Here is a 23,291-nt window from a genome sequence, read left to right on the forward strand (position 1 = left end):
TGTTTGTATTGGCCTATATAGTCCTCTAATGATAATGGTTATGTAGATTTGTGTATCCTCTGCAGACACGTTCTGACAAACCACAAATCATTTGACTAGAGCTTTCCAGCATATAGAGAACTGAGAAAAATAAGTAAGGAACTGAAATCTCAGCCATATGTATGTATTGATGTACCATACATAGGTCTAAGTCCATGACTACACCAAGGTTTTTGACTTGGCAGAAAATTATGGCACTTCCAATTGTTGATTTGTTCAATGCATTTACTCAGTGTTTGTTTTGGACCATAGTCCTCTAGTGATAATGGTCATGCATATTTGTGTATCGTCTGCATAACTATGGTAGCTTATTTTGTTGTTTTCCATAATCTGAGCAACCTGATGGTGAAGAAAGGGAACTTGGAAAGACACTTGCGGACAAACCATTTGACTAAACATTTCCAGCATACAGGGAACTGAGAAAATTAAATAAACTCCCATGTATATTTACTGATTTACTAAAAAGTACAAAAATGAGCCCACAGCAATTCTCGGTGCATGTTATTTCACTCTGCTCTATTTCAGTCCGACATTTGAGATTTATAGACATTAAATGGCCTCAGAGAAATAGTTACTGGTGCTGTTGTTATGGTCATGTGAATGTTAAAGTAATTTTGCATTAGATTAATACTCCCAATTGTATTGAAAAACAAACAAACAAAATAATAGAACCACCCCACTCAAAAGCTGATAATCCTGCTTGAACTATACTTCGTCAAGAAGGTGTCACGCTGCAAAAATAGCAGATGTACAAGGTCACAACACATCACAAATCTGAAACTTTCGCTGCACGACACTGGCGTGTGATAAACGATAAATCAAGTATTTTTAGGCCTTGTTTTTTGTGTGTGCACATTTTTGCAAATACTTTAGGCCTAATGACGTGCCCTTAACGTTGGGGGTGAATGTATGGTCGCCACCTCCTACATCCTGCATGACTGACAGGTCACATGCAGGTCACAGATACAGGGGCATAACAGCATGGTTTCTGTTTCTGTAAACTCTCCTTTGACTGCAGTAAAACCTCAACAACACTGGACTGACTACCTGCTCTAATCATTCTGCTTAAACTGAAGAAATGAACTCCTCTGCATACATCATCATCATCATCATCACAGCTCTGCCTCTGACACTGTTCGCAAACACACACGGTATGTTTCAGTATATCTGCATATTGTCACCATTTTATCCATCTCTTAATGCAAATCTTGCAAGGGGAAACCAATAGCAGCCTGCCAGAACTGTCTTTAATTACCAGATACAATTGTTTACTTTTTAAAGTGTTTATTTTTACAAATATATGTATACGTACATATTTTTCAATCAAACATATTTGTAATTCAAACTGAGGGAAGGAGGAAGACAATTGTTTACTTGTTTACTTTGATATACTATAATGTATACCTTATAAAATACCAACTTGACTCAAATTGATTAAAAAAACTATGTTAATACAAATTCATAGTATAATTATAAATATTTGATAATATTATTTATTATTAAATAAATCATAAATAATTACAAGTAGGCCTACTGTAAGTTGTAAACAAAAAACTTTTATAGGTATTAGTTAGTTTTTGATCATACATTTAGAACACAAACTGGAAAAGGATTGATGTTTCTCCCACCAGATGAAAGAAATACTTCAGTCATTTCATTATGATACTAAAATACTATATTTGTTTGTGCTTTCTTTCCCCTATCAGGTTCTACATTGTGTAATTTGGCAGAAGGTAATGAAACTCAGTGTTTTGGAGCTCTGGGGTCGCCTCTATTAATTCATTTGACCTCTACTAATGAGGAAGACTTTAAGTTAACTAGAAGCAGACAGGGCAGGACTACCACTGTAATGAAAAAAGGGAAAGCCTCTCAGGGAGAAACACTGCATGTGGAATGTGAACCTCTGTGTAAATATTTACCCAATGGAACATTAAGACTGGACTTCTCAATGAGGAACGATTCTGGCGTTTACCAATTGGAGTCATTTGATTCAGTGGGTAAATTAATGCGGAAAGCCCGGATGCAACTTCAAATACAAGGTAGGCCCAAAAGACACATTTGAAAGCTTAATACAAGAGATTGATACAATAAATGATTGTGTGTGTGTGTGTGTGTGTGTGTGTGTGTGTGTGTGTGTGTGTGTGTGTGTGTGTGTGTGTGTGTGTGTGTGTGTGCGTGCGTGCGTGCGTGCCTGCGTGCGTGCCTGCGTGCGTGCGTGCGTTGTGAGGACCATTTTCACGAGAGAAATGATTGTTTTATGGTTAAGTATCTTTTTTAGAGATAGGTTTACAATTAGGAAAAGATTCAGGTTGGGGTTAAGGTTAAGGTTAGGCATTTAGAGGTTTGGTTTAGGTGTTATAGGATTAGAGTTATACCTGATTTAGACTTAGTTGAGCACTTGTGTTGTGCACTGACAAATAGCCTATCTACAAGCTCACAGCGTGTTGCAGCACGACGTGTTGTGAGCTTGTAGATCTGCTATTTTACAGTTTTAGGCTTACCGTCAAAATGCCCCAAAATGTTGATAATGGCATTAAGAAAATCCTATTGTAAGACAAACAAACGTGTGTGTGTGTGTGTGTGTGTGTGTGTGTGTGTGTGTGTGTGTGTGTGTGTGTGTGTGTGTGTGTGTGTGTGTGTGTGCGTGCGTGCGTGCTTGTGTTCCAGCTCCTGTTTCAGGGCCAGATGTGTCTCAGGTGTGTGTGTCATCAGAAGAGAAGAAGGTCAGCTGTTCTTCAAAAGGAGATGACCTTGAGTTAATCTGGCAGCTGGACAACCAAGTAATGACCCTGACCACCAACCAATCACTGAGCAGTGCCACACCTGACCATGCCAAACTGAGCAGCATCAGCTGGGTCAGTTTGGTCAATGGTCAATTAGAGGGAAGCTTGACTTGTGTTGTTCAGAACAAAGTCAGCATCAGTCAAACAGTCATCCAGCTAACAGCCTGTGAAGGTGAGAGAAGGATCATTCTTGACTTTCTGTTGATGTCAGAAGATATTTTTATCAGTAGCCTAACTATTTTGTGCCCCTGCTAATTTGCAGTCATCTTAACCACTTAACCCCAGAATCCATATTCTGGGAGGAATTGTATCCAAAAATATCTATAAGCTCACAACGTGTCGCATTGTGGCGCGCTGAGAGCTTGTAGATCGGCTACTTTTGAGAGATTTGGTGTAGTTGGAAAAAAAGCGGTTCAACTACAGAGCTAACTCAGGTCCAGTTTACTAAGTCTAGAGGTTTTAAGTTCTAAATTACACTTAACTTAATTTGTGTGTGGATGTAAAATGGTCAAATAAAATCAATGCACAAAACAATTAGCCTCGATCTCCAGGCTTTTATTTTTTAGTTTTGCTCAAAAATAAGAGCCTGGACCAGCGTGTTGACGTTCCTGGAATAGGAAGTGTTTCATTTCCCCAACCAACCAGAGTGCAGTGGACGTCGCTCTAAATGTTGTGACGTCAGGGCTCTCATGCTGCACATTGGGGGAGTAGGCGGGGGCGGGGGCTGACGGACAGATCGGTGAACCAATGGGATCTCACAGAATTTTTCACCAGAGATTTTGAACCCGCCCCTCTAGACCAGATATCAGACACGCTAGGGCAGCCTACAGTACAAAACAATAAACTTTGCCATGGTGAAGACTGAAAGCTTTGTAATTTACTTCCAGTGGCAGCCATGTTGGCTCTACATTGATGCTCCATGTCATTTTTGGGAATGTAATGGGGGAAGTAAACAGAAAACAGATTTAGAGACTGGGCAACCATACATTTAGCTTACACCTCTTTCTTTTTTCTTTTAAATTTCTCAATTTCATTAGACTTTTTTTGTTCTGTATGTAAATCACTTTGAATTTACTTTGTGTATGAAATGTGCTATGTAAACGAACGTGCCTCGCCTTAACTATTGTAAAACCATGTTCCAGATCAATTCAGTTCTGTGACTCCAGACTCCTCATTCAAGCTGGATGGTGTGACTGTGATTATAGCTATTAGTGCTGCCACCGCTCTCAACTTCCTTCTATCTCTGTGTGTTTGCACCTTCATTCTGCGTAAGAGAACCAGCTCCCACACTGTTAACACAGGTAAAACAACAGTATAGATACAAGACTGCAAACCTCTACCAAGAAAAAAATCACACCAGTTTTCTAATTTAATGTTTCTCCTGATGGTGCAAGTCATGTCATGTGTAAAGATGCTCTAGGGGAGTGTCAGTGAACTCAAGGTGTCAATCCTGTGCTAGCAGGAGTAAATGTGGCACCAGATGCAAACAGCCGTCACTATATGCTGTCAACTGGCAAACAAAGTTTTCTCATAATTTCCCCTAAATGAATCCATGCAATTGTGGAATCATAACCACACCATATAAATACAATATTATATAATAATATAATAGCCTTCATAATGGATGCGTTATGAAAACATAGTCCCGATTAAATCTCTCACAGATTGTCCATTCTCTCTTTATTCTAGTTAATTCTGAAGTTGACAGTGTTGTCTATGCAGCCGTGAATACAAGGCACAGCGCTACACGTCCACCCGGTCCACCCCCAACAAATGACCAAGTGCTGTATGGGACTGAGGTAGAGGTCTCCTCCAGTGTCTGACGGAGCCATTGATTTTGTTCAGCTTTCAGGATCTGTCTAATTGAGTTACGTGTTTTACTTCGTAGCTACAGCTGCTTAATTTTTTTTTTTTGACATCTTAATGTTGTGATGTCATGTCGTGGCATTTTACAAACTGTATTTGTAACAAACATTCTATTCTTAGAAAGGATGCTCTTTGTTAGCCTGGTAAACCCTCCCTCCGGAAATCTCATTTCCATTTGATTCCGGAATCAAATGGAAATGAGATTTCCGGAGGGAGGGTTTACCAGGCTAGCTCTTTGTATGGTCACCATTGTATGTTTTCTCCAATGATCTATACATTTTGAAACAATTGTCTTTTATAATAAAAACTGGGTGACAGCGACTCAGGAGGAGTAGAACGATTCGTCTGGAAATTGGGAGGTTCCCAGTTAGATTCTGGCTCCAGACTCCAGGATATAATAGTTAGGGAGGGTTAGATACCCTACGGATAGGCCTATGTGCAAATGTACCCCGCTAATGAAAGTTTCCGCTTGTTATTTAAGTGACATACAATTGACAGAAATAAAACTTTTGACAATGTTTTGCCATGAATGTATATGTACATCGTATAGCCTACTCTTTTAAAATCTTGATTTTCCAAATCTTTCTAATGAATGTCCTTTTCAAAAAATTTCATCATCATTCTCTTTATCAAGTTAAAGATGACTTTCTTTTCGATGTTTAAAAAATGTAAATACAGTATATACCGTAAATACAGTATGTTAATGTGTGTGTGTCACACAGAATGTGTGTGCTTGCATCAGCCTTTTGTTTTAACATGTATAAAGCTTGGGGTTCTTTTAAGCACAAGCATTTTTTCCATCTGCAAGGCATGTTGGTACAGTAGTTGGAGTAATATACTGTGGAAGGCAATCCACAGGAGCGCATTCTACATTACCGGTATTTGTTTCCGGTCATAAAGACCAATGTCAAATTATATTATATTAAAGCTCTTTTCTACTACAAGTAGTGCTTTAAAGCTCTTTCCTACTACAAATAGTGCTAACCTTGAGTTACTGTAGCTTCTTCCAGTGGTGAAATGCTCCTTTAAGCAACCAGCAAAATCACAGTTTGAACAGGGTTTTCCTTTTCTCTGCATCATCCTCTCAAATACACTAGATGGCGACAGACCATAGAGCATAACCAGCAGCTTTGTATTGGCTGCAGTTAATTTCACTGATAGGCTATCATGAGAATTAATGGTATCAAGTTATCCAGGGTTCACATGGGTTCAGAAAAAATATAGTCGGCCAAGCGCACCCACCTCTTGTCCCTGCAGGATACATACAACAGCAGGTGCTTGAGCGGGGCAAAAAGGACTATGAAAGACAAACAACACCTGAGTAATGGACTGCTTGTGATGATGCAGAATGGCAAGCATCTGAGGTGTCTCAAAGTCTGGGGTGCAAGGCTCAGGAAAACGTTATTCCCTGAGGCTTTCAGAGCCCTGAATGAGGACAAGAAACTAAATACAAAAAATGCATTCAATCTATAAATACCCCCTTGACAGGTGACAGGTGACTGAATGTTGGTGTGCTGGATTATAGCAATAACTTTGCCTCATTGCTAGTATATTAGTAAGCTATACAATGGATATAATACTCAGGATTGTTGCTGTTCATACTGCCTGCTTAGGTATTGCATCATATATAATTATCTTTTACTTTTCATCCTTCCTGTACCACATACCACACATCACGTTTCACAATAGTTTTTGTCTCCACCCCTTCTACAGTAGCAGTCATACTCAATGCCATGCTTCTCTAATATGCATATGTTTTCATCCTTATATATGATTGAGATTTTAATTTAGATACAAAAATATTTGTGTATACTTGCAGGAACATTCCTAGGACCATGCTCATTTATGATATATTATTTCAACAGTCTATAGACACCTCTCAGGTGAGTATTAAGTAGCCTACGTACCCATAGCTGCAAAAGTGTAGGTGACATGATGACGGCTGAATGACGGTAGAGGGCCATGTGTGAATGACACTTCCCCTTCTCTTTATGTTAATTTATTTCCCAGTAAATTAATGATATTCATGTGTAAACACGACTTAAGACTGTAGAGACAGCAGAGACGCATTGTACATTGGCTCTGAGCAGAAGACAGTGACACAGGTTCATATCACTGATCCTCACTGAGCCTTTGAGGGTTAAACCATCAAAGAACTTTGACCACCAGCCATTTACACATTGGTGAGTGGAAACCACATTTTCTTTTCTCAAATAGGTCAGTGTACCGAAACAGGCGTAGAGAGGTTGTGTGATTTCTGTACAAGAATTAGAAACGCTGCTTTGACTTGCAGTGAAATTAACAACACAGGACTACCTGCTTTATTCTCTCTCTTTAAACAGTAGAAATGCATTCCAAATACATCATCATCCTCATCATCATCATCATCATCACAGCTCTGGCACATGGTATGTTTCAATATATCTGCATATTTTCATAATTTTTTCCCTCTCTTATTGCAAATATTGCAAAGAGCAGCACATCTGTACTGTCTTAAATTACACAAAAAGAGTTAAAAAAACATACAAAAAAAAACATACATTACATAATTGAAACTTAGGGAAGGAGGAATACTATTGAACCACATTAAATGCCGAAAAATATCGAATATTACTTGTTTATTATATTGTCTCCGCCAGGCCGAAAGGCATGGTGACTCTTGGCGAGAGAGTATGTTTTGCACCCTGTCCGTTCGTCCTTCCGTGCGTCCGTCCGTGTGTCCTGTCTGTCCGCGACCTGCTAATCTCCGGCACTGTTGGCCCGTTCGCTGCGAAACTGAGCACACACACTCCCTGGATGCCATTTCAGAACCTCTGCCCCTAATTTTTCACATGGGCCTGTTATAGTGCCACCAGGAGGCCGATTTGACCCATCTTTTGATATTACTACAGATTGTATCCAAACGTCATGCAAATCGATTCACAGTATCTCTATAGTCATGTGATCAACACAGATCTGTCCGATTTTCCATATTCCATCCTCATTGGCTAAGGTTGGCTTCCAAAGTGTGCAGGATTGGTTCGTTTTGAACAACATGCCTCAAATCATGAACGCAGCGTCCGATTGCGGTGAAACACATTCCCACTTGGCCGAGGAAGAAATGCCACTTGACATTTTTCAAATCAGCCTCATTGTGGCACTATAACAGGCTGATTTGTGTTTTACCTATAACTGCTCCCATCTGTGTAAAACTTTGTATGCGTACTTAGAGGCCAAGGAAAAACCTTTGCCCTGCATTTTTCACATCTGCCTTTTATAGCGCCACCAGGAGGCCGACTTATGTAAAACACATTTTTGGATATTAAGCCTTCAGATTTTATCCACATTTCACGCAAATCCGTACACATGATCTCTATAGTCATGTGATCAAGACAGATCTGTTAGAGTTTGTCATATTCCATCCTGATTGGCTAAGATTGACATCTAAAGTTTGCAGGAGTGGCCCGCTTGGAACAAAATGCCGCAAATCATGAACGCAGCGTCCGATTGCGGTGAAACTTTGCACGCACATTCATGCTACGTTGAGGAACAAATGGCATCCTTGTAACATTGCCCTATTATAGCGCCACCACAAGGCCGAATTTTGCAAAACTTTTGTCCAAACATCACGCAAATCGGTACACATTATGTCTATAGTCAAGTGATCACGACGGTTCTGTCCGATTTTTCATATTTCATCTTGTTTGGCAAAATCCTAACATTGCTGGCCCACAATAACCTACCTGACCTGGCGGAGACCTGTGCTCCGAGGAGCACTTTTTCTAGTTTACTATATTTTAATCGTACAAAATCCAACTTGGCTCAAATTGATTGGTACAGTGGCCTTTGCCATAATTATCATGATTAAAAACAATGTTAATTCAAATTCATAGTAAATGGTTTTACATAATTAAAAGTAGAGTAAGTTGTAAACAAACACCTTTTAATAGGTACAAGGTAGTTTGGGGTACACAAACTGGGTATTTTAATTACATGTCATGTAAATAGGATTCTGGTGTTCCTCCCAGACTAAATACATTAATCAGTGATTAAGTATGATTCTAAAACAATGAACACCCATCACCCTTCACTCTACTTATCATATATTTATTGTGTTTTCTTTACCTTCATCAGATGCTACAATTTGTAATTTGTCTGGAAATATTGGATCTCAGTGTTTTGGAGAACTGGGAAAGCCTCTGTTAATTCATCTGAATTCTACTAGAAATGAGGAAGACACTACTTTAACAAGAGGCCAACATAGAATTGCAACAATAAAAAGAAAAAAGAATCAGACAGAAGCATTCCCAAACAAATGTGCAAATCGTTGTGCATTCTTACTGAATGGAACATTCATGTTTCATTCCGTAATGAAGAATGATTCTGGAGACTACCTGATGGAAACATTCGATTCAAAGGGGGAATTAGTGCGGAAAGTCTCCATGAAACTACAAATACAAGGTATAGGCACAAATATTTGTCTGTTTGTTTTCTTTTAGACACATTTCTCTCTTCATGAAGTTGAAGTATTACTACATGTAAGAATAGTGCACATTGCTAATCACTTACCTTATAGTTACTCTGTTCCTATCTAATACTTGACTTCTACAGTAACCTTTACCTGTAATACTTATGTGAATAAGAGAGATGTTGAGATCTGAAAACTAAGGTCAATGTATTGATAGATGCACCACTAGAAATAGTATCACAATTATTATCTAGTATTAACAGCTGACTGTACTGAAACAAATATGTGTTTCAGTACAGAGACCTGGCGTTTCAATTTTGGGCATGATATTTTAGGTGAAGATAAATAAATAAACAAACAAACAAACATATGTAATAAATACATAAATACATTTCTTTATAACAAGATATCCATTATAATACAAATGGAAACATTACAATAAGCATTTATGCATCACGTGGTGAGACTCCTTTGCAATCATGATACACATACAAAAATGTTCACTTATGAGCTGTAATAGAACAAGTTTTGGCCAACCTAAAAGTTAGTAACTGGAAAAGTGGTTGCGGTTGCCTACCCAGGGCTGTGACAGTCGTGGGTGCAGCTGCGGGGGGAAACAACAGATGGTGCAACTTTTAATGTTCTTCTTCCCATTGGCAGAAGTGTGAAATGCTTTTGGAGGTGCGTTCTATAGAGGCCCCAAGATGTGATGGATCTTGCATTCATGATATATCACATTTTTGTAAGAAGTACCCGCCACAAATGTATGAAGGCAAGCAGGCAACCAGTAGGGAGTCATTGTCACATAACTCACGGGACCATTTGTACCAAATTTGGTGGGGGGAATAAACATGTTTCTGCAACAAACAGTGACATCTTCAGCATTTGTGGCACCCACACATGATACAAACTTGTTCAGTTACAAGATGTAACAGAGACATTTTGGCTCCACAAATTGAAATCTTAATAAGCAAGTGCAACACATCAAAATGTCAGATGTGGTGTGATTGCCAGAGGTGGACGAAGTACTCAACCCCAGTACTTGAGTAAGAGTACAGATACTCCTTGGTCAAATTTACTCCACTATAAGTAAAAGTAGCTCAGTCAAAATGTTACTCAAGTAAGAGTAAAAAAGTAATTGCTTTTAAATATACTTAAGTATTCCAAAGTACATGCTTTGAAAAATACTTAAAGGTAGGGTAAGTGATATTTTTTGGTATTTTTTGTTTTTTGTTAAAAAGGTTAAAGTACCATATTCTGATAATAATCATTACTACAGAGCGTTTGTTCGGTCACAGGGGTTTCTCCAGCTCTTTAGTAAACAGAATATAGTACATTTTCAGGTAGTGACACATTTTAAGCCAATCAGGAGAGAGCACTGAAAATGCATTTTCTGTTTAATAAAGAGCTGGAGAGACATGGGAGACTCCGTATATGGACAGGACACTCTATAGTAATGTATCAGAACATAGACCCATTTTTTAAATTTGAATTTGAATAATTGCAAATCACTTACCCTACCTTTAAAGTACAAGTAAAAGTAAAAGTAGAAGTACATTTCTTAATTTTGATATCAATGAATTGCTGTAATTTTTTCACAATGAATTTATAGGACCTTGTAACTCTTGTTTCAGAGAAGTACTGTAACTCTCTGAAACCACCTGCACTGCATGCACTGATGTGCTTGCTTGTAGACGTTATACAAAGCCTTCAGAAACACCTATAAAAACATAGAAACCAGAACTAAATACTTTTACTCCTATACACCCATACAAGATGTAACAAAGAGGCGAGCGGAGGGGGAAGCCAGAAACACGGCTAGTGTGAGAGCAGAAGTTAGGCCAATTGTATTTTAAGGAGAGAAAAAAACAGCCAACCTAAAGGCCAAACCGCACCAATGCAACTCGTCGCAACTCCTTGCAACAAAACTGTTTTAAGGTCAACCACACCGATGCAACTCCTTGCAACTGCCATTGGGGTTAATGGTTGCAAGTAGTTGCAAGTAGTTGCTTGTTGCAAGGAGTTGCATGGCGAAACATTGTTGTGGATGTGGAGTGGGCTTAAAAGTACTCAGTACTTTATAGCCTTCCTAGAAATATACTCAAGTAAAAGTAAAATATTTGTCTTGGAAATGTACTCAAGTAAGAGTAATACGTATAAAAAAAATCTAATACTCAAGTAAAGTACAGATCCTCAGAATCTGTACTCAAGTACAGTACTCATTACTCAAGTACATTTACTCCGTTACTGTCCACCACTGATTGCAGAGGTGAAGACGGAACTACTTTGAACCACAAAGGTCATGCCTGGTCCCACTAAGAGAGCTAGATAACCTGTGTGTGTGTGTGTGTGTGTGTGTGTGTGTGTGTGTGTGTGTGCGTGTGCGTGTGCGTGTGCGTGCGTGCGTGCGTGCGTGCGTGCGTGCGTGTTTTCCAGCTCCTGTGTCAGAGCCAGATGTATTTCAGAAGTGTGTGTCACCAAAAGAGAAGAAGGTCTGCTGTTCTTCAAAGGTAGATGACCTTGAGTTCACCTGGAAGCTGATCATGAACACCAGCAAATCCCTGCACAGCTGGAGACTGGATAACCAATCACTGAGCAGTGCCACACCTGAGCACACCAACCTGAGCTGCATCATCTTACCTGGTCAATTAGTGGGAAGCTTGACTTGCATTGTTCGCAACAAAGTCAGCGTCAATCAAAAAATCATACAGCTAACAGCCTGTGAAGGTGAGAGAGTTGAGAGCTTTATCTTAATTCATGTGGGCAAAAAGGTCATGAATGAGGTGAACTGGGCGACGCATCTTCCTCATGTTCTTGGAAATATTCCAACCTCAGCGAACGTTGCTTCGCCATGCTCTAAATTCAACTAAAAACATTAGAAAAAGAAGAAGGGAAAAAAACAACAACACTGTCTTCATACACATTCATTACCAACCTCTCTCCATCGTTCTGTCTGACTTGAGACAGTCAAGTTGAATGTTGGCAGCGTACTGTACATTAAGACTCGCATATTTGATTTTTTTGGCGTCAGTCTAGGCTAAATGGAGGGACAGTGGGTCTAAGAATATGAATTCGCAATTGTTCATCGTAAAAATATTCGTAATATGTGGAAAATATCCAGGGATTTACTTCCTTGGCATACAGAAATGTAGTGCTGATTGGTCCAGTGGTTTGCGAGATTAGCAGTGGACACACTGAAACACATAATGGCAATTGGCAACAGCCTGAGTTTCATTCTAGTATCAGGACTTTTGTTGCATGTGGTCCCTCCTCTTTGTCCTCTCCTATTTATCTTGGCAATAATTATTCATTTTCTTTGTCATGTGCTGTGTTACAATTCCTCAACATTTTACTAACTAGTAGAACTACTAGTCCAAGCCAATATTACTGAAGTTATAACAGGAGACAATCAGTCTTGAAAATGACCAAAACATAAATAAATAGTATTAATTGCTGATTCAAAATCAGTTGCTTGAGATAAACTTTCCTCTTTTGTTTACAGCATGAGCTATCATAAAATAATCAACTTTTCTAATGTCTCCCAAGCTTATACTGTACCATTAAACCACTATTTATTTTATTGTTTTACAACATAATCCATAAATGATTAGAACAAAAACGAAAAGGATAGAAGGTTTGTACCAATGATTGTACTTATTGTGATTGTATTTCAGTATTTTTATAACGACATCTCTTTAGCAGTGTCTGGGCCTGTGGAACAGCTGTGTTCTCAACATATAGTGGGACTGATTTTAGGACCACTTGTTGTGATTCTACTGATGACCCTGCTGCTCCTGCTGTGTCGATACAGATCATGCAAAGGTTAGTATTACTACATTAGATTACATCTGAATCATATCAATACATTCACTGAGATATTTAATACAATGGCAAAGCAATTTGAAGGACAACTTCTTTTTTTTTCAGGTCTATTTTGTGTCAGGTAAGTACAGTTTTGCTCTATGTCTATTCTTCAACATGACAGTAGTAGATTAGATCTTGTTTACGTCTTCATGCTGCTAAACATTTATCCTCACATTTATAGACCCATTCAACCTCAGGGAACCAATCCGGAAACAAATAGGCGTCCAACTGACGTATACTGCAGCATGACCATGCTGCAACACGGTCAGTCTTTGAACCAATCATGGTCTAATCTTCTTTGTCTTCTTTTGGCTAATTTCCATTGGGGTCGCCACAGCGGATCATCTGTTTCTATCTGTATCTGTTTTCCGCGTCTTCCTTTGTGACTCTTTTTTTTTTATTTGACTTACTGAAAAGCAATAAAACCACATGGTTACAGCAGTTCGAGGATGACACAATAAAGTCCTGAGACTTATTTCCATTGAGGTCCTCTCACAGTTAACAGTTAATAAGTTAAACATACATAACAATACAAAACACATGACAGTAACATATACAGTACATACATAAAAACAAGCGCTCTTTCCCTAGACTAATGACCCTCTATAGGGGAACCTTTTCTAACAGACATGCTTTTGTCTGCTGCTTAAAATACATCAGATTGGTTGTCAGTTTGACACTGGTTTCGAGGTCGTTCCACTGAGTGGCTTCCATGTAAGTAAATGATCACTTGCCCACTTTACTTTTAAAAGCAGGATGGCTCACGTTTGCATCCTGCCACCTGCATGTCTCTTACCGCATCCATGAACCTCCTATTTGACCTTCCTCTTCTCTTCCACCCTCCTCATTGCATCCTCACTGTTCCACTGTCCTCATTCAGGCACACATAATCTGTCTTAATCCTGCTGATTTTCATTCATTTTCTGTCTAGTGCGTGCCTCCAAATTCATAGACTCTCTTCAACCTGTTCCCTCATCTCACTATATCACAATGTCGTCTGCAAACATCATAGTCCACGGTGCCTGACTTAATTTGTCAACCTGTCCATTACCACTGCGAACAAGAAAGGGCTCAGTGTCCATTTGTTATGCTATAATCTGAACCTAAATTAATTCATAACTTCAATTTAAAAATAAATCTCTTAAATCGATTAAACAATGAAGATAATTTGTGGAAGTGTATTAATCACTTTCAACCTCATGTCCCTATTTGTGGCATGTCATTAGGGCAACAATTTTCAAAAATGGTCAAAACTGTTGAAAAGATTTCAAACATTGATCAAGAACAGCAAAAATAGAAGACCTACAAGCTCACCCATGTGTTAATTGTAAATTGTCTATTTTTGCTATACTGTACATTATGCCTAAGTATATACAGTAGGTTAAAGTCTTGCAGTTCAAGTATTAATGTATTAATTCCTTCATTTTACAGGTTTTTCTTTAATTAGCATATTAATTAACCAAATTAAATCAATTTACATTTTTTGTTTACCAGGCAACACAGATGTCCATGGAGTACGGAAGCACTCTGATGACTATGAACCTAGTACAGTATATTTTTTACATATTCTCATGTCTTACTGTTTGTACAAGTTACAATGCTGATTAGAAGAATCCGTTCCCAGAATTCTTCTGTTGAGGAAATGTTTTTTTGTATTACTAATTAGCATAATAATTAACCAAATACAAATTTAATTGTTTGTTTACCAGTGAACGCAGACACCCATGAAGTACAGAATCACTCTGAAGACTATGAAAATTGTACAGTATATTGTTTAAATATTCTCATGTCTTACAATGTTACAGTGTTACAACAAGTTACAATGATGAGTAGAATCAGTTTCCAGAACTGTTACAATGGAACTAAACTTGAGCTCAGTGAACGACAAAAGTCTGACAAACGAATAATCATGTAAATACACCTACATAATCAGATGCTCTAATCTGAACCTAAATTCATTCATAACTTCAATTTAAAAATAAATCTCTTAAGTCGATTAAACAATGAAGCTCATTTGTGGAAGTGTATTAATTACTTTCAACCTCATGTCCCTATTTTTGGCATGCCATTAGGGCAACAGTTTTAAAAAATGTTCAAAATGTTCAAAACTGTCAAGATTTCAAACATTGAACAAGAACAGCAAAAATAGAAGACCTACAAGCTCACAATGCATCATATATTCGCATGTCTTACTGTTTGTACAAGTTACAATGCTGATTATAAGAATCCGTTCCCAGAAATCTTCTGTTGAGGAAATGTTTTTTTCTACGAATTACCATAATAATTAACCAAATAAAAATTTAACTGTTTGTTTACCAGTGAGCGCAGACATCCATGAAGTACAGGATCACACTGAAGACTATGAAAATGGTACAGTATATTGTTTAAATACTCTCATGTCTTATGTTAATAATTATAATTAAACTAAACTTTAACTCACTGAACGACAAAACTCAAACTTTTATAGTTAAGCCGCCAGACACGAGCACCAAGGTCTTGGTATCTCCTCCCCCGCATGTCAGCTCTGCTGCTGATACATGTGAGTATATGTGATTTTGATTGAATGTGAAGCATGTATTTAGTTTTTTTATGTTTATTCCCATTCCAAATTATTATATTATACATGTTTTTGTGTGTTCTATAAATGCGAATAGACAGGCAGTTGTGTTGTGTGGTGGAGTGTACATTGAATACATGTGTGGTTCTGGCTGTGCCACTGGCTTGTTTTAGGAGGGGAGGAGTGTGGGTGGGTCACTATCCGACGCTGCATATTATTTTGTTTGTTCAACATTGTCAGTCTTTGGTGCTATACCAAAAAAAAGGGGGGGAAAGGCTGTTGCTGTATTGACATTCTTGAATGCAGGATTGCTGGACTTTATTAAACACCCTTGAAACCTGCGCTTCAAGGGTGTTTAATTAAGTCCAGCAAAAGTACAAGCGGGATAGGCAAAAACGTAGTCAAAGGCAATGTTCAGATATGCAATAAACAAAGACGGATGGGACCTTGTGGAGTTATTAGTGTCTAGAGAGTCAAACAATACCACCTGAGCGGAAGAGGGTAGGGTTTATAAAGGAGTGAACTTATGAGGGACAGGTGTGTAAAGTTAATAGGCTGGAGATGAGGATCTCTGGAATGAGGGCATGGGTGTGGTCCTGATAATTGCTGCATCAAAAGTAATTAAAAAAAAACATTGGCCAAATTGTCAAATAATATAAGAAAGAGACAACATTTTTGAAAATAGCCGATCTACAAGCTCACAACGCCTCGCGTTTGCGAAGCGTTGTGAGCTTGTAGATCTGCTATTTTCACAATATTAATCTGTGGAACCGAGTCAATCTAAATGGAATGCCTCAACTCCTACAATTCCAATTGCTTATCAGGGTGGTGGGTCCCTTATTCAAATATGATTATTTTGAGGGGGTCACGGCCTGAAAAGGTTGAGAACCACTGCTATAGAGCGTCGCAGTTCCCGCCCACTTCCTGTTTTTTTTGGTGCCGGAAGAAAAAACTCTATGCATTTTTCCATTGACATTTCCAAAAATATTTATATCTATTAATTTAAGCCTCGAATCAAGCCATCATGACATGACATGAATCATGACCATAAACGTTTGATTCTGTGATATTTGTTTTGTTGAAAACGGCAAAACAAAGGGTATTTATTAAATATAGTATATCATATAATTAAATATAAAATTAAAAAAAATCACAGAAAAAAACGTTTTATGGTCATGATTCATGTCATCTCGTGATGGCTTGATTCGAGGCTTAAATTAATAGATATAAATATTTTTGGAAATGTCAATGGAAAAATGCATTGAGTTTTTTCTTCCGGCACCAAAAAAAACAGGAAGTGGGCGGGAACTGCGACGCTCTATAGACAATTGAGCCAACTGAAATCTAGTCAGTGGCGGACTGGAAACAGAATTTAATATAACGTGGCCCTCATATGTGTTAATATTATGTATATAATTATTAAGTAGTGAAGGCACATCAATCATATCAGCTATCAAGTAAATACAAACGGAAAGGCCCCAGCATTACGGTCTGTCTTTCAAACTACAGTATTGTACTGCACAGGCTTATGACACTTAACTTTTTTTTCACCCTATGGAAGGAAACAAAAATATAAAAAGAGAGAAGTATCACTATAGTGTATGTTCACACTTCGATCAACTGATAAAGACTTCAGTGTAACTCTGGAACATACAGAATATTGAAAAACAAAGTTTTAAACTAGTAGGTGTAGATGTGAAATTCAACTGTACAGCATATTTCTTGCCTAAAATGTATCGATCTTTTATAGTCAAGCCGCCAGACACGAGCACCGAGGTCTCGGTTTCTCCTCCCCCGCATGTCAGCTCTTCTGAGGATGCATGTGAGTATATGTGATTTTAATTGAATGTGAAGCATGTATTTAGTTTTTTTAATGTTTATTCCCATTCCAAAGCATTATATTATATATCGTCGGTGTCCGGGACGAACCAGCTAACTCCATTTTCCGGTTTTTTTTTTTTTTTCATAAATCAACGCTATTGAACACCCTTTACGTCTGTGTAAAAAATCTAAACATTTGAACCAATGAAAAGTATTAAAAAGCGCCTCTGACAAAACCTCCCAACTCCATTGGATCCTCAAACTGTCCGTCAAAAACAAACAACTCCCCCTCTCTACTCTGCTGCAGCCTTTTCACAACACAGAACAGAGCGCGCTGCGCAATGAACGAGGAGGAGTATCGAGTAAACAAACTCCCCGTAGTCTGTTAAAACTATGCAGTGTACCTGTTTATCAAACTTGACGCTAATGTTATGAAAACAAATAATTATATTTCTAAAATCTATGAAGTATTTAATGAAGAGAGCAATGTGACAAGAAGAAAGGAGTTGATAGCATTTCTGTCGCGACTCGCGCTAGTTCTACTGAATCTCCAATTCTGTGAACCCCTCTTTGCAAAAGTTATTGTAATATTTAAAGTCCTGTTTATTATTGTTGGCCTATATTTCATGAAGCATCAGGGCATTAATTCACACGTTGTTGTGATGCATTGTGAGCTTGGAGATCCATTGTTAGCTTTTGGACATTTGTACCCTTTTGAAACCTCTCCCTCAGCAGCAAGTGGAGCTATTGTTGTTTGGACACCTAACTCCATTCAGCTTGATTTCTGCTCGTCTGAAACTACTATCTCCACTTGCGCTGGATTTGGGTAAAGTGGTGATAATATGATGACATATGCAAGTATCTGACGATATATAAAGTCACTATACCAACTTTGATGAGGCAGTATTGCTTTGTTTAAAAAATATAAGGTTTTCTTCATTTCCTAAAAAACGTATATTTAGTTTTTTCGTTTCCTGAAGATGAGCGTTTTGGAGTTAGCAGGTTCGGGCTGGACAGCAGAGATATACAGTACTTGTTTTTGTGTTTTCCATAAATGCGAATAGACAGGCAGTTGTGTTGAGTGGAGTGTCACTATCCAACGCTGCATATTATTTTGCTTGTTCAACAGTGTATCCGGTATTAAATGTATTCTGTAACTTTGATTCCTTAGATGCCTGTGTACAACCTAGATCTCTGAGATCTCTGGCTACCGATACGTCTGGGGACATCAAAATCCAAGGCATTTGCTAGAACAGCGGTGAGAACGGCCGCAAACAAACCTACAGTAATGGCCACTGTTTTGGAAACCAAACCTGTCATTACCTAGGGTGACCATACGTCCTCTTTTACCCGGACATGTCCTCTTTTGGGGTGCTGTCCGGCCTGTCCGGGGGGGGTTTATAAAATCCTTCAAATGTCCGGTGTTTTGGGATTTTTTATTTTTTTTACAATGAAAGCGCTAACTATGGTACTTCCGTAACCCCGGTTTTGTAAATTGCGAACGAGTTGTTCACATTGTTAATGTTGCCATGTCCGAATATTTACCGCAACTTCAAAAACAAAAATTTGCTTCTTTTTCTGGCTTGTTTTGGAGGAATGTTTCCTTATTTCTCTCACGAGACTTGGCAACACAGCTGCTGATAGGCTGGAGGCACACGTGACCAAACACACACACACACACACACACACACACACACACACACACAGTCACACACACTCACACAGACACACACTGAACAGCATACATCGCGCTCAGCGCTGCCTGTCATTCATTGCTCCCGACCGAGAAAAGTTACACAGACAGAGGCGGAGAAAATGCCAAAACGCAAATGCAACTTCACAGATGAAATGCGCAAAAAGTACCCGTGTTTTCGTCTGGGTCGTGACAAATGTGAAGCAGAGTGTACTGTTTGCAAAGCAGGAACATATGTCTCCGTGGCAAATAAAGGTTCGTCAGAGCTGCAAGCCCATATTGCCACTTCAAAGCACAAGAAAGCTGTGCAAGGCGAGACTTCTTCTGCCAAATTGACCGACTATAATAATGTATAATAATGGGGTACCTTACTTGTTCTAAGATAAGTCTAAGACTTGAGAGGTTATTTTATTTTGTTAAAAAGCTGAATGTTCATACAGAACTTAACATGAAATATTATAGAGCATATTTGTATGAGAGTGATTATTTTGTTATCTACCTCTCCTTTCTTTTTGTTTAAATGTTGAGGCATTATTTATATTTTTTACATTAGCCATAGGAGACATTATTTTGAAGAATGAGCTATAACATTGAAGAACAGGCTACTTCTCTATTTTCTTTTGTTTATAATTAACAGGTTTTGAGGCATTTTTTACATTTTTACATTATAGACATGAGAGGTTATTTTGAATAATGGGGTACCTCACTTGTTCTAAGATAAGACTTGTTGAGAGAGAGATGTTATTTTGTTTTGTTAAAAAGCTGAATTATTAATTTAAGCTGTGATTATTTTGTTATCTGAAACAAACAGAGGAGACATGCTTTAAATAAATAAATATATTATTTATAAAGCAATATATTTCAGTACCTCAAAGAGGCCCAGAATTAACCGAATTAACCGAATTAAGGTACCAAACAAAACCCCAAAAGTTACAAATCCGGGGGAAAACCGCAAAAAAAATCGTGCTCGTGCGCGAACGCGTGCATTCGTTGGGTGTCCTCTTTTTGGGAATTCTGAATATGGTCACCCTACATTACCCCAGTATGAAGAACCACCCTAAAGACTTTGGATTAGTCTTGTGATGCAGTTGTTTTTAACTCTTTAAATATTTCCTCACAGTTTTAACAATGAAACCAGGGAGTATTATTATCAGTCTCTAGTTGGGCAAACTTTTTACAGAGTGTCTGTTTGCAGATGTGGTCTACTGGATCTTGAACAGTATGTAAATGTTGGGTAACATTTATTTTCTTGTAATATATTATGTAAATTATTCCATTTACGCTCGCTCGCACGTGTGCACGTACTCGCGCACACACACACACACACACACACACACACACACACACACACACACACACACACACACACACACACACACACACACACACACACACACACACACACACACACAACACGCCTCCTCCAAATTGAGCGGTCTCCTATAATAGCTGATACTGAGCAGTACCTTGCTAACTGTTTGGAGAGGCCGGCCATTTGAGGGCCCCTCACAAACAGCTTGTGCACGTGCCCTAGGCTACCAAAGATATGATCTGATCTGTCATACACACATATACACACAAACGGTTACATGTCGGCTTTCCGACATGTCGCCTTTCTGACGGTTACTAACCCTATACCTAACCCTAACCCTAACCGCACGCGGAAGCCACGTAGTCGGAGTAGTGGGAATTATGAGCGCAAACCACACAAACAACTGTATACATACACAGTCCATCTAACCCCTGCTCATTTTGCTAGGGTTGGATGGCTCAGGGTTGAGGACAGAGTACAGCAACTTGATATGGGCCTGGTCTACAAGATTCGACACAACATTGGGATCCCCCTGTATTTGTCAAAATACTTCCAAAACGTAAATGAAGTCCGCGATCATAACACCAGAGGCAGCTCCACTGATCATGTTCAACCCAGATTTGGGTTGAACAAGGGAATTAACTCTTTCTCATGCTATACAACAAAAATGTGGAATGCCCTACCCAAAGGAGTAAAGGAGTGTAAAACCCTACTCACTTTCAAAACTGCCCTAAAGAATCACCTTCAGGAGGCTGCAATTCCAAACTGGCCCCTGTCAAAGTCTTAACCTACCCCCCCCCCCCTCCCCTCCTCCTAAAACTGTCTATTGTACATATTTCTTGTTTTTCATACCAGTAACCTGTAAGCTGATTGTATGACGTTCTGCATAGTAGTGTATATTTGTATGTCTTCTTAAATGTCATCATGATTTGAGTGCACAGGGATCTCATTTTAAATAAGCCAAGTGCTTTTATGAGCGATCCAGTTTAGAAGACCTTGTATTGTGAATTGTACTTCCATGTACTGTTTCCATGTCTTTCTAAATAAAGTATTCAATCAATCAATCAATCAATCAATCAATCAATCAATCAATCAATCAATCAATCAATCAATCAATCAATCAATCAATCAATCAATCAATCATTCACAAACTGTTAATGAGTTAATGGGTTGATTAATGATTTATTGAGAAAATGCATATACATTTTAGTTTTAGGATAAAAAGAAAAGCTTGAGACCTTATTTCCATTCTGATCCTTGAATGTGTGTAAACTGTTGAACAGGAGGAGTAGGACGTAGGTGCTAAGTCTTCCCGGTGGGGGCTCCTCACTGGCAGGTGAGCCAGTAGGGTACAACAGCAGTGGCAAGCAGTGGAAGTAATTAATTAAGCAATATTACACGAGAGGGTGTGCTTTACCGTCATTATTAGCACGCCTGTGATGCGGTCAGGAACGAGGCGAAGCCGAGTTCCGCCGCGATCACAGAAGTGCTAATAATGTAAGGTAAAGCACACCCTCGAGTGTAATATTGCGATTATACAACAGTTACCAACAAAACACATCCAAATGTATTCATATTGTGGGGCAATTCATAATAAAAAAAAATCGCTTATCCGTTTCCCTGTAAAGAGAAGAGTTTATTTGACTGAGACAAAATAGTCCCTGTGACAGCGCAGCACTCTGTCTCTCTGACTCTCGTCTCATCAACACAGCTGATTCCAGTAGGCTATATGCTCCGTCGTACGATCGTGTTACGTGGCCAAAATAACTATCTACAAGCTCACAACGCGTCAAGATGGCGATGCGTTGTGAACTTGTAGATCGGCTATTTTTGCCGTGCGATACCTTCGTACGATAAAGTATAACATACACTGGACTGTTAACGAAATGGGAGTAATTTTACTTTAACACAGGAGGATATTTATACAGTATGGATGTTACCATTGAAATAAAGCACACTTTTTTTCCAGTTATTCCTTTTATTATAGGATTTTAGGCGATTTAGTGTGCTCTCTTCTAACCATTGATCATCCGTAAGTCCACCAAATAAGTCAAAATTAACAACATAGTCCATTTTGCGTAGCTGTTTGTTCTCCGGTGGCGGCGGTGGGTACTGTCTGTTTGTTTTCCTACCGTGGGACAGCGTGACTTCACAGCACAGCTGTGTCATATATGGTCTAATCAGGTGCGGAGTGCGGACTGCAGTGCGGAGTGATTTATTAATGTGATTAGGCCCGTGCTATGATGCTGGTTTGAAGCACGGCTAGAAAGCTATTTCAACCAATCAGATTGCTTGGTCGGAACTACCTGTTGTATAATTGGCATTAAAGACTGAAATTGGGGGAAATAATGGGTAAAAGGAATTAGCTACTCTAAAAATAATTAAAAGAATATCATGAACAAACTATTAGTAAACAACAAGTTTAGTGATGTTCCATTTCGTTCCATTTGTACATTGTCTGAGTTGGGTCCACTTGGTTACTAACTATTATATCATTTAGCTGGGGACCCCCTGGAGCGCCCTGAAGGACCACTGGGTGTCCCCGGCCAGACCCCACTTTGAGAACCACTGGGCTAATCTGTTAAAAGAATATATATCAATGGAAAAATCACGGCGACCGCCATAAAATGTATCAAACTTTGAGAAAACATGGACTCAACTCATTAATTCTTTAATGTAATGTAATCTTTGTTATCATTGCTATCTTTTGTTACATGTAGTATTACCTGAAAAATAAATGTTATGCTTTACACCTTTTGCTTCTTTGCACCAGCTTTATTGTTTTTGTCTCAAATCAAAATGATACCCTGAACTGTGACAATGTACACTTGTACCTGTCCAATCATATTACCATAAAATAAAAGTAACTTTCTTTTAAAAGTTTGTGTGTGTGTGTGTGTGTGTGTGTG

The 23,291-nt window shown here is 38.6% G+C and overlaps 2 protein-coding genes and 1 long non-coding RNA gene across 7 annotated transcripts; 2 read left to right on the top strand and 1 right to left on the bottom strand.

Moving 5' to 3' along the window:
- The first annotated feature begins 1,076 nt into the window (after positions 1–1,076).
- On the top strand, positions 1,077–4,758 carry LOC308090388 (uncharacterized protein). Its single transcript, XM_080435542.1, has 5 exons — positions 1,077–1,190; positions 1,746–2,078; positions 2,707–2,994; positions 3,965–4,123; positions 4,512–4,758. Exons 1-5 carry the CDS (start codon positions 1,118–1,120, stop codon positions 4,643–4,645), a joined length of 987 nt encoding a protein of 328 aa, XP_080291668.1. The 5' UTR covers positions 1,077–1,117; the 3' UTR covers positions 4,646–4,758.
- Positions 4,759–6,743: 1,985 nt separating this feature from the next.
- LOC308090353 (uncharacterized protein) lies at positions 6,744–21,444 on the top strand. Of its 5 annotated transcripts, XM_080435490.1 has the most exons (14): positions 6,744–6,871; positions 7,031–7,096; positions 8,802–9,128; positions 11,572–11,862; positions 12,835–12,957; positions 13,063–13,078; positions 13,181–13,263; positions 14,494–14,544; positions 14,709–14,759; positions 15,319–15,369; positions 15,467–15,538; positions 17,307–17,378; positions 18,549–18,635; positions 20,830–21,444. In XM_080435490.1, the coding sequence occupies exons 2-13, from the start codon at positions 7,036–7,038 to the stop codon at positions 18,626–18,628; spliced, it is 1,278 nt and encodes a 425-aa protein (XP_080291616.1). In that variant the 5' UTR covers positions 6,744–6,871; positions 7,031–7,035; the 3' UTR covers positions 18,629–18,635; positions 20,830–21,444. The 5 variants fall into 5 exon arrangements, with proteins under 5 accessions (XP_080291616.1, XP_080291614.1, XP_080291617.1 ...); XM_080435488.1 differs by lacking the exon at positions 20,830–21,444 and having other exon boundaries at positions 18,549–18,671; XM_080435491.1 differs by lacking the exon at positions 20,830–21,444 and having other exon boundaries at positions 12,838–12,957; positions 18,549–18,671.
- LOC308090354 lies at positions 18,581–22,154 on the bottom strand. Its single transcript, XR_013933613.1, has 3 exons — positions 21,531–22,154; positions 20,109–20,806; positions 18,581–18,700 (listed from the first exon to the last, which is right to left on the bottom strand). It is a non-coding gene; the product is annotated as an uncharacterized lncRNA (long non-coding RNA).
- Positions 22,155–23,291: the final 1,137 nt, after the last annotated feature.

The sequence above is a fragment of the Gymnoscopelus braueri genome (assembly GCF_963280865.1).
Source record: "Gymnoscopelus braueri genome assembly, chromosome: 8".
Lineage (NCBI taxonomy): Eukaryota > Metazoa > Chordata > Actinopteri > Myctophiformes > Myctophidae > Gymnoscopelus > Gymnoscopelus braueri.

Coding starts and splice junctions, on each gene's coding strand:
- LOC308090388 (XM_080435542.1), top strand. CDS start 1,118: ATGAACTCCTCTGCATACATCATCATCATCATCATCACAGCTCTGCCT. Junction 1,191..1,745: donor ACTGTTCGCAAACACACACG/GTATGTTTCAGT, acceptor TTCCCCTATCAG/GTTCTACATTGTGTAATTTG. Junction 2,079..2,706: donor GATGCAACTTCAAATACAAG/GTAGGCCCAAAA, acceptor CTTGTGTTCCAG/CTCCTGTTTCAGGGCCAGAT.
- LOC308090353 (XM_080435490.1), top strand. CDS start 7,036: ATGCATTCCAAATACATCATCATCCTCATCATCATCATCATCATCACA. Junction 11,863..12,834: donor ACAGCTAACAGCCTGTGAAG/GTGAGAGAGTTG, acceptor ACATCTCTTTAG/CAGTGTCTGGGCCTGTGGAA. Junction 15,539..17,306: donor CAGCTCTGCTGCTGATACAT/GTGAGTATATGT, acceptor GATCTTTTATAG/TCAAGCCGCCAGACACGAGC.